Source organism: Chrysochloris asiatica, unplaced genomic scaffold (genome assembly GCF_000296735.1).
Source record: "Chrysochloris asiatica unplaced genomic scaffold, ChrAsi1.0 scaffold00100, whole genome shotgun sequence".
NCBI classification, from domain to species: Eukaryota; Metazoa; Chordata; class Mammalia; order Afrosoricida; family Chrysochloridae; genus Chrysochloris; species Chrysochloris asiatica.
Window position 1 is genome coordinate 3,389,633 of NW_006408618.1, and position 11,707 is coordinate 3,401,339.

General features: G+C 39.7%; 1 protein-coding gene and 1 pseudogene across 1 annotated transcript in view; both read left to right on the plus strand.

The window, feature by feature from the left end:
• Positions 1-11,707, plus strand: part of DARS2 (aspartyl-tRNA synthetase 2, mitochondrial) — a 71,525-nt gene that overhangs the window by 17,203 nt on the left and 42,615 nt on the right. The window contains exons 7-8 of the mRNA XM_006867056.1: positions 4,267-4,313; positions 9,671-9,777. Coding sequence (XP_006867118.1) covers positions 4,267-4,313; positions 9,671-9,777 — 154 coding nt within the window. The remainder of the gene's footprint in view (positions 1-4,266; positions 4,314-9,670; positions 9,778-11,707) is intronic.
• LOC102813444 overlaps positions 11,020-11,707 on the plus strand; it is a 1,715-nt pseudogene continuing 1,027 nt past the window's right edge.

An 11,707-nucleotide genomic window follows, 5' to 3' on the forward strand; every position in this document is an offset into this window, starting at 1 on the left:
GCCTCATCTTTCTCCCATGGAACAGCTGGTAGTTTCGAACTGCTGACCTTGAGGTTAGCAGCCCGATTCATAACCACTACACTACCAGAGCTCCTATAGTGCCTGTTACATTATGTTACATAGTTATTTCCTTTCATTGTTGAAAATAGGACAACATTTTGGTTATTTTCTCTAAGTTTCCTTAATTCTTTATCATACCTATACATCATTTCTTGGTAGCTCAGAAATATGTGGGCTAAACTACACACAGCAATAAGTCCTATTTTTTCCTGGTATTTTTGTTTCACGACATCAATGAGTATTCACATTAATCCATATCGTAAGTGTTAACATTATGAACAAAATAGTATTTTCAGAAAAATCTTCAGCTAATTGAACTTTTAAAAATCAACACCAATAGACATTGTAAGGAAAAGAAAGAAAGAGATGAAGGAGAGAGTCTTGGCTTAAACAGCAGGCAGGTTTATTGAGAGTAAACCTGGGAGGGGGTATTCTTACATCACCAAAGGAGATCAAGAGCCCATCTGTTCTCTTCCAGACTGGGGTATTTATAGGCCATGTGGTCTGGGTACAGTCTGGTGAGTTTACAATGGGCGGAGATATGGAGATTTGGGCAGGGGTATGGAGATTTTCCTGAAACCTGGAATTTCCTAGGGGAGGGTCTCCAGGTGTAACAAAGACCCAAGCTGCCAGGGAGATCTGAAGCTCAAGCAGGACCCCATTCAGTGTCACCTGGGGGTAGTTGCAATGCCATTCTGTTGATCAGGGGAAAGATCCTTCACATGGTAATTTATTTTAACAAAAATTCCTAATTAAAGGGTAGACTCAGATTTGTTGAACTTTATTAGGCTAGTTGTTAGGTTTCATTGGGTCAGTTCCAACTTATACAGACCCTATGCACAACAGAACGAAACACCTCCTGCTACTGGGCCAACCTCACAAATGCTATTAGTTTGAGCCCATTGGTACTCTCCCTGTGCCAATCCATCTTGTTAGAGGTCTTCCTCTGTTTCACTGACCTTCCACTTTAACAAGTATAATGCCCCTCTCCAGGGATTGGTGTCTCTTGATAACATGTCCAAAATATGCGAGACAAAGTTTTGCCCTCCTACATATAAGGAGCATTTTGGCTATACTTCTTCCAACACATATTTATGTGTTTTTTTGGCAGTCCATGGTTCTTTCAGTAGTCTTCTCCAACACCATAACTCAAATGCATCAATTCTTCTACAGTCTTCCTTATTCACTGTCCAACTTTCACATGCATGTGATACTATTGAAAATATCATGACTTTTGGCAGGCACACCTTAGTCCTCAAACTGACATCTTTGCTCTTGAGCATTTTAAAGAGGTCTTGTGTAGCAGATTTACCTAATGCAATTCATTCTTTGATTGTTTGACTATTGCTTCTGTGAGTGTCTTTGACTTCAATCTTTTCTCCATTTATCACTATGTTATTTACAGTTGTGAGCATTTTTGTTTTCTTTACACTAAAGTCCAATCCATACTGTAGGCTGTAGTCTGATCTTCGTAAGTAAATATTTTAAGTCCTTTTCATGTCCAAAAAGCAAATTTATATCATCTGCATATCACAGGTTGTTAATGAGTCTCCATTCTTCTTCATATTATCCAGCTTCTTAGATTCCTTACTCAACACACAGATTGAATAAGTATGGTAAAAGAATACAACCTGGTACACACTTTTCCTGATTTTAAACCACTTGTTCTGTTCTAAAGACTGCCTCTTGATTTTCGTACAGATTCATCATGAGCACAATCAAGTATTCTGAAATACCCATCCTTCGCAATGTTATCCATTGCTTGTCATGTTTCATAGAAAGTTGAAATCTTTTGTATAGTCAATAACGCACAAGTAAACTTATTTTTGATAGTCTTTGCTTTCAGCCAAGATTCATCTGACATCAGCAATAATATCCTTAATTTCATGTTCTCTTCTGAATCTGACTTGAATTTCTGGCAGTTTGCTGTCGATGTACTGTTGCAGCCATTTTTATTTATCTTTAGGAAATTTTTATTTGCATGTGGTATTAATGATATTACTCGATGATTTCCACATTCTGTTGGGTCACCTCTCTTTGAAATAGGCAGAAATATGCATCTCTTCCAATTGGTTGGCCAGGTAGTGGTGTTCCAAGTTTCTTTACATAACTGAGCAAGCACCTCCCATGCTTCATCAGTTTGTTGAAAGATTTCAATTTGTATTCCATCAATTCCTAGAGCTTTGTTTTTTGCTAGTGCTTTTAGTATAATTTGGACTTCTTCCTTCAGTTCTTGAGCATATGCTACTTCTTGAAATAATTGAATATCACTTCTTTTTGTTACAGTGACTTGTATATCCCTTCCATCTTCTTCTGATGCTTTCTGTTTCATTCAGTATTTTGCCCATGGTGGTGGTGGTGTGCCATGGAGTCAGTTCCAACTCATAGCCACCCGGCACAGGGTTTCTGAGGCTGTAAATCTCTATGGGAGCAGAAAGCCTCATCTTGTTCCCGCTTAACCGCTGATAGTTTTCAACTTCTGACCTTGAGATTAACAACCCAACTTGTAACCACTATGCTACCAGAGCTCCTTATTTTGCCCATAGAATCCTTCAATATTGTAAGTCGAGGCTTGAATTTTTTTCTTCAGTTATTTGAGCTTGAGAAATGCTAAGTGTGTTCCTTCTTTTGGTGTTCTAACTCCAGGTCTTTGCACAGTTCATTATAATACTTGAATTTGCCTTCTTGAGCTGTCTTTTGAAATTTTCTCAGCTCTTACATTTCTTCATTTCTTCCATTCACTTTGGCTTCTTTGTGCTGGAGAGCCAGTTTCAGAGTCTCTCCTGATATCCATTTTGGTCTTTTTTTTTTCCCTGTCTTTTTAATGACATCTTTATTTCTTCCTGTATGATGTTCTTGATGACATCCCACAATAATTCTGGTCTTTGATCTTTAGTGTCTAATTCAAGATGATCTGTAAATTCAGGTGGAATATGTTAAAGTTCATATTTTGACTCTCATGGACTTGTAATTTTCATCAGCTTCAGCCTGTACTTGCATGTGAGCAATTGATAGTCTGTTCCACAGTTTGTCCCTTGCCTTGTTTTGGATGATGATATGGAACTCTTTCTTCCCATAGATGTAGTCAGTTTTATTCCTTTGTATTCCATCTGGTGAGGTCCATGTGATTTTTTATGTTTAAAAAATGTTTGCAATGAATAAGTCATTAGGCTTGCAAAATTCTATCATGCAATCTCTAACATCATTTTTATCACCAAGCCTATATTTTCCAACTACTGATTATTATTCTTTGTTTCCAACCTTCACATTCCAATCATCAGTAATTGTCAATGAATCTTTATTACATGTTTGAGCAATTTCAGTCTGAAGAAGTCGGTAAAATTCTTTCATTTCATCATCACTAGCTTTAGTGGTTGATGCATAAATTTGAATAATAGTGTTATTAACTAGTCTTCCTTGTAGGTGTATGGGTATTATCCTATCACAGACATCATTGTATTTCAAGATAGAACTGGAAATGTTCTTTTTGATGATGAATGCAATGTCATTCTTCTTCAGTTTGTCATCCCTGGTATAGAAAACCATATGATTGTCTAATTCAAAATGGCCAATAGCAGTCCATTTCAGTTCACTAATGCCTAGGATATCGATCTTTATGTTTAATTTATTTTTTGATGACTTCCCATTTTCCTTGATTCATGCTTTATACACTCCACATTCCAGTTATTAGTGGATATTTGGAGCTGCTTCTCTTCATTTTGAGTTGTGCCCATTAGAAAATGAAGATCCTGAAGGCTTTACTCCATTCATTCGTGTCATCTCAATTAACTCTACTCTGAGGAGGCAGCTCTTCCCCAGTCACAGTTTGAGTGCCTTCCAACCTGAGGGGCTCATCTGCTGGCACCATGTCTGACAATGTTCTGCTGCCTCTAGTCAGAATGTTTTCATCTCCCACCACTATATCTAACAGTGTTTCACTGTTATTCATAAGGTTTCAGTGGGTAACCATTCAGAAGTAGTTTACCTCTCCTTCCTCGTCTGTCTCAGTTTGAAAACTCCTCTGAAACCTGTTTATCATCGGTGACCCTGCTAGTATTTAAAATGCCAGTGGTATAGCTTCCAGAATCTCAGCGACATATAAGTCACCACAGTACAACAAACAGAGAGAAAAGTGAACTCTAGACACTGTTACTTGACAGATTCCAAATTCTTATCTACTAAACGCTGATATTTCTGTCTTTTTAGGGTTTGTAGATATTGAAACACCAACGTTGTTCAAGAAGACTCCAGGGGTATGTATATTCCTTAAATTGGTCTACTAATAATATCCTGAGTCCTTGTGTGGCACTGTGGGTTAATGCGCTGACTACAACGTTGGTTTGAACTGCAAGGTAGGCAGCTCAAGCTCACCAGATATTCCTCAGAAACCTTATACAAGGTTGTTATGAGTCAGAACTGACTCAACGGCACACACAAATAATACCCTTTTAGTTATGAAACTGGGCCAGTTACTTGGCCTACTTTTTATTTTATTGCTTCAGGATCCTTACCCTAAAGCTTGAATCATCTGATGCCCTGAAGTAATTGAGTTCAATTAACAAAGACTCCAGATAGACAAAGAAAAAGAAGAGCCTTTATTATTCCGAAGACAACTAGTGGAACACAGCTGCCAACAAAAAGACTGGTTTGTTATTTGAAGATTCTTATTTATAAGCAATATTTATACTAGTTTTAACATTGTTAAGTAGTACAACATACAGGTGGGATATAATCTTATCATTGTAACAGTCTCACTATGTTACAAAGTAGTCATGGTGCCCCAATAAACACATCACAAGGCAGTACATGATTAAGTCTCCCATTGCTTATTTGATCAGATGGCTAGTCCTCATCAGAACCTACACTAACAGGGACCGGACTAGGTAACCATCGACATTCTAACTATGGTTAAAGCATATATATGACAAGGTCAGGAATGGATGGGGGTTTATAAGATGCTTTTAGGCAGTGTTTGATAATGTTTACTTTTAGCCAAACAGAATAGTTAAATTTTCAAAATGACTGCACCCATATTCATGCAGGCAAATTGGCTTCAACTCATACTCTCAGGATGTCTACATTAGCCAGCTCTTCTTAAGAATTGAAAAAATTAGCAAATATTACCAAAAAACACACAAATAGTAGAAGACAAATAGTTGACTGGGACCTCCTAAACATTAGGAACTACGTGCATCAAAAGATTTCACCAAAAGAGTAAAAAGGAATCCTATAGGTGGAGGGTCAGAGAAAAAGAGGAAGACACCTATCGAGATGGATGGCAAAGTGGCAGCATTGATGGGTTCAAGTGTGGCAACAATTGTGAGGTTGGCCCAGGACTGGGCAGTATTTCGTTCTGTTGTGCATAGGGTTGCTATGAGTCGGTACCGACTCGATGGCACCTAACAGCAACAACACAGACTGGGAAAAAAATTTTTTGCAATGACATATCAGACAAGGAACTAATATAAAAAAAAATTATAGAAAACTACATCTCTATAAGAAAAGAAAACCAGCCCAATTAAAAAATGGGCACAGCCAGTGAAGGAGGCTTCCTGCGGAGCCTCTGCATTACGTAGGACTATAGGTGGAAGCCTGAACCACATCCAGATCTTCAGAGATGGGAAATTTCCACTTGAAAGGATGAGCAGACCAGCCTGGAGTGGCTAGAAGAACAGAAGATACTTCTTGAAAGAAAGACCTACAGGACAAATACAAAACAATAGAGGCAGACCGACTGTTACTATAAGAACAAGCAAGTTGCTTGCCCAGGAGACATCAAGGCAAGTGGTCGGGTCCCCTCAGTGCAAACCCCCTTCCAAGACTAAGACTCAATGGGAATACATGCTTTGATTGGTGACCACATTCATCACCCATAAGGGGAAGTGAGGGAAAAACAGCAATGAAGCAGTGAGCTAAGCCCTACAATTATCAATAGACTCCTGTGAACCCAGGTGGAGACCTGGTCGGCCAGCAGTGTGGCTAGACCTGGAGACTCTTGGGCCCAGAGTCAGTGACATAGCCACAGAGGACTAGAGTGGAAAGTGAAGCATCCAGATGATAAGCAGAGAGGGGATCTGCACAAGGACACCCACACTTGCAGATAATTCCCACTTGACCTGGCTTCAATGACTGGATGATCAGAGCTCAACCAGAAGAAGAAAGAAGAGGAAAAAAAGCGTAATCTGATACAATTTGATGAACTTGATCTACACCTATCGATGCAGTAGCTCAAAAGAGGAAACAAATCCTTACAGCAAGAATCATTCCCACCCCCTCCACACACAGTAGACAGGGATAGGCAACTTGCACATTGGCTACCCAAAATGGTTGGGCTACAAAGGCAAGAAGTGACTGGCTTACAAGCTTTCAAGAGGGAACCTAGATCCAGAGGGCTTGGAGGAAGGTAGAATCTCCAGTGAGTAGTATCCAATCTGTCTAGGCAGGGCTGATGAAATGAAATGCATATAGGTCTTTTGTGATACAATAGTGAATAATTGTTATCAGGACTGATTGTAAGGGTTGAAAATTTAAAGGTAAACATTTTATAGCAAGGAGGGGAGTGGTTAACTTTCCAGTCTAGGAGCGGAGGTCCCTAGGACCATCAACGGAGAAGAGCCAAGAACGGGACCCTACCCAGAGAAGCAGTGATGCTTGAGATGGAGGCAGAGACGATGACGTGGAGAAATGTAGCAGCTGGGGACTTTAGATCCAGAGAGGGAGAGGGGCTGTGTGATGATGACTGGGAGGGGGGCGGGCAGATTTGCAGGGTATACCCTTTGGTTGGTTGATGATGCATGAAGGGGATTGTAACCATGGCAATGAAACGATATACGATAGAATGAATGTAAAACTAATGCTCTCCCATGTAAATTATCACATAATATACAATAAAACATTTTTAAAAAATGGGCACAGGACATGAAAAACATTCATGCAGCCAACAAACATATGAAGAAATATTCATGATCATTAGCCATTAGAGAGATGCAAATCAAAACAGCAATGAAATATCTCACACCAGCATTAACAGCGAAATTTTAAAAGATAACAACAAATGCTGGTGAGGGTGTGGACAGACTGGGCCCCTCCTACAGTGCTGATAGGACTCTAAAATGGGTCAGCCACTCTGGAAAATGGCACTTGCTCAGAAAGTTGCAAGTAGAAAAAACTTATGGCACAGCAATCCCTCCACTTGATATGTATCCACAAGAAATAAGAGAAAAGGCACTAATAGATCTTTGCACACTGATGTTCATTCTCATGAGCAAAAAGATAGAGCCAGCCTAAGTGACCATCAATGGAAGAAAGGATAAACAAACTTTAGTACGTACACAGAATGGAATACGATGCAATGTTAAAAAAATAACGATGAATCTGCAAAACACCTCATAACTTGGATGAACCTAAAGGACATGCTGAGTGAAATTAATCAATCACAAAAGGACAAATATTCCATGAGACCGTTATTGTAAAAACTTAAGAAAAGGTTTCCATACTAACAGAAACAATCTTTGATGGTTACCAGGGGTGGGAGGGAGGAGAAAGTAATTCACTGGCTAGAGCAGGAGTGGGAAACATCTGGCCCGCTGGCAGTGTAAGGTCCAAGAAATCATTTGGTCTGGTCCTGCCAAGATAGCCGCACTTCCAGCCATCATGTTGTTGTTAAGTGCTGTCCAGTCGATTCTGACTCATAGCGACCCTGTGTAGGGTTTCCAAGGAGCACTTAGTGGATTTGAACTGCTGACCTTGTAGTTCACAGTTGAGTGCTGATCCTACAGTGTCACACCAGGAGCGAGTTAATTAAATCTTTGACCAAATATAGCAGGCTAATTTTAAGTTGATAATTTTCTGTATGGCACATGAATAATATTACAAAGTTTGGCAGAAAAAAGGTTCCCTACCCTTGGGCTAGAGGGTAGACACATGTTAGCTCGGGTGATATTGTTGTTAAATGCCATCAAGTCGATTCTGACTCATAGTAACCTTATATAGGATTTCTGAGGAGTGGCTAGTGAACATAAATCACCGATCTTGCTGTGCAAACTGACTTTGCAGTCCAGTGCATTAACCACAGTGCCACAACAGGACTCCAGCTCAGGTGATGAAGAGGGCAATATACAAGAAGGAGGGTGGCAAAGAATGATGAAGATAGGTGAAGACACAGGGAGGTATGCATGGGCTAAAGGGGATAGAGGTCAATAGTGATACGTACACAACCTTGGAACACCAGTGTTCTGTGCATGGTTCTGTACATGGATGGTGACATAGGCTGAATGCCTAAGAGAAAAAATATGAGTTTGAAAAAGAATTTTTGTACGTGAGTATCTATTTTGCCTGCAAACACAACTGTGAATGTGGTAGAGTATATAGTGGGCAACATGGTGGAAACTTTCTAAATGTCAAACATCTTAAGGCAGCGACTTGATGGTCAACTGGTATAACATAGTCCACAAAGAAAATAGTCTGTATTCTGCTCAGGTGAATATCATCTTGGATCTTGAAAGCTCATGAACAGCCATCTAAGGGACAGCTGTTGGTATCTCCATGTTCACAAGAAATGAGTGATAAGAATTGAAGAGGCTTGGAATGAATTAGACCAATGGACTAGTGGAACATGTGAACATTGGTGATTCTCCACGACCCTCAGACCAGAAGAACTAGACGGTGCCCGGCTACTACTACCAATCACCTTGAAAGGGATCACATTAGAGGGTTCCAGAGAGAGTGGGAGAAAATGTGGAACAAAATTCAAATTTATTTAATTAAAAATAAAAACCGGTTTACTGGTCAGAAGGAGACTGGAGGAACCTGAGACTGTAGCCCTCAACCACCCTTCAGGTCTGGAAGGGAACTCACCCTTGTGGCCCAATTTTCAGCCGAGCAGTAAATAGGTATATAAGGGGGACAATAACACTAGCAAGATCTGCTCACCATGGACTGGTCAGTCATTCAAAATCACAAGGGCAACATTTACCTAGGACTAAATTGAGAAGTCCCGGTGTGGTGCTGTGGGTTAATGCGCCAGACTGCAAAGCCGTTTGAACTGCAAGGTTGGCAGTTCAAGCTCAATACCTGCTCTTCGGAAACCCTATACAGGGTCGCTATGGGTCGGAACCGACTTGACAGCAGTTCACAACAACAGCAACAAGTTGAGAAGGGATGCAAAGGTGGGTGGAATGGAAATTAGAACACAGGGAGGAAGCGGGATAACTGTTGTTACATGGAGGGGATTGTAATCATTGAGATGAAACAAAGTATATGATTTATTGAATGCAAAACTGATGATCTGGTCTATAAACCTTCACTCAATTCACAGTAAAAAGTAAAAAAATAAATAAATAAAGTTGAGAAAATTATGTAGATTAATGCTTTATGTCCGAATCCTTTTCTTCTACGTGAGTGTTCTTGAGAGGTTTATAGATATAAATCATTAATGACTTTGATTTTCTAAGAACTGACCATCTTAAACTTGGATATCTATTTATTGAATATGAATATCTATTTATTGAATATGGATTTCTAAAACGAGTTTAATTTTAAAAAATTTTTGTTTGTTTTTATTTAAACAATTTTTCTCCTTTGTCTCTCTCTACCTCTTTTTCATTAAAAGGGTGCAAAAGAGTTTGTGGTACCATCAAGGGAACCTGGAAAGTTTTATTCTCTCCCTCAGAGTCCTCAACAGTTTAAACAGCTTCTGATGGTTGGTGGCCTGGACAGGTGAGCTTTGGTTTTTGTTTTTGTTTTTTTTAAGTTTTTGTTGTGAATTGGGTGAAGGTTCAGGTAAGCTTTTTTTATGCTAATATTTAAATAAAAAATAATAATAAACACAGGAAAAGGGAAACACAAAATCGATCTCTTGAGATATTAGAAAATTTTCGAGAGCTTCAAAGAATGCGTGTCAAATAGCCTGTACTTACAGTCATTACTTAGTAAATAATGTATATTGAGTGGCTACTGTGTGCTAGTAGATGACTGAGGATTTAAAAAATGATTCTTGCTTTGGGGAGTGAGTGATTCTTATAAGGAAGAACAGAATGAAACGCAAAAATGATCTAAAGCCCTAAAGCTAAGAGTGAAGCATCCAACTGATAGGAAGTGAGGGGAGATGCACAAGAATGCCCCAACTATCACTAATTCAGGGAATACACAGACTACCAAACATCTTGAAAACTACACAAACAAAGTAGACAAAATAGATGATTGGGAAATGCTAAAAATTAAAAACTTTTGTGCATCAACAGACTTCACCAGAAAAGTAAAAAGGGAACCCACAGAATGGGAAAAAATCTTTTACAACGGCACATCAGACAAGGGACTCATTTCTAAAATATATAGGAAACTATATGCATGTGAATGCTGGACCATGAATAAGGAAGACCGTAGAAGAACTGATGCTTTTGAGGTATGGTGTTGGAGGAGAATATTGAAAGTGCCATGGGTTGCCAAAAGATCCATTTTGGAAGAAGTGCAGCCAGAGTGCTCCTTGGAGGCCAAGATGGCCAAACTTCGTCTCTCATACTTCAAGCATATTGTCAGGAGGGACCAGTCATTGAAGAAGGATATCATGTTTGGTAAGGTGGAGGGTCAGAGAAAAAGAGGAAGACCCCCAATGAGATGGATTGGCCAAGTGGCAGCATTGATGGACTCAAGCATGGCAACAATAGTGAGATTGGCCCAGGATCAGGCAGTGTGTCATCTGCTGTGCATATAGGGTCACTATGAGTCGATACTAACTCAATGGCACCTAACAACAACAACAACACCTCTACAAGAAAAAGACAAATAACCCAATTAAAAAATGGGCACAGGACATGAACAGACACTTCACCAAGGAGGAGATCCCGGCAGCCAACAAACATGTGACTAAATGTTCACAGTCACTAGCCATTAGAGAAATGCAAATCAAAACAAAAATGGGGCTTACATCCCCCTTGCACACGCTCACACCAGGCTGAGATAATGAGGGCAGCAGCTGCTGGGGACTCCGATTCCTGGGACGCTGACCCGTTCTCTGTGGTGGACCTGGTGCGTAAAGTGGGGGGCGGCGGCACCGCCAGCGGGGACCGCTGGGAAGGCGAGGAGGGGGATGAAGACGTCAAGGATAACTAGGATGATGATGATGAAGAAAAGAAAGAAGAAACTGAAGAAAAGCCAGAAGTAAAAGTTTCAGAAAATTAAAAAATATCAGAGAAGATCAAAGAAAAAGAATGGCAACAAAAGAAAAGGCTAGAAGAAATTAAAAAGAGGTTAGAAGAACCTAAAGTGCTTACACCACAAGAACAACTAGCAGACAAACTGCGACTAAAGAAATTTCAGGAAGAGGCAGACCTTGAATTAGCAAAAGACACTTTTGGTGTTAATAATACAGTTGATGGAATAGATGCTATGAACCCATCTTCAAGAGAAGACAGTGTTTGGGAAGTTACTAAAGGATAAAATTACACAATATGAAAAGTCACTATATTATGCCGGCTTTTTGGAAGCCTTGGTTTGACATGTGTGTATTTCATTGGAAATTGATGATTTAAAAAAGATTGTCATGAGACATTCCCGCTAGAAAGGACAAGCAGACTGGAACAGCTACAGTGACAGAAGGAAGATACATCTTCATGATGAACCTGACCTATACTCAGAGCGGTAGTTACTC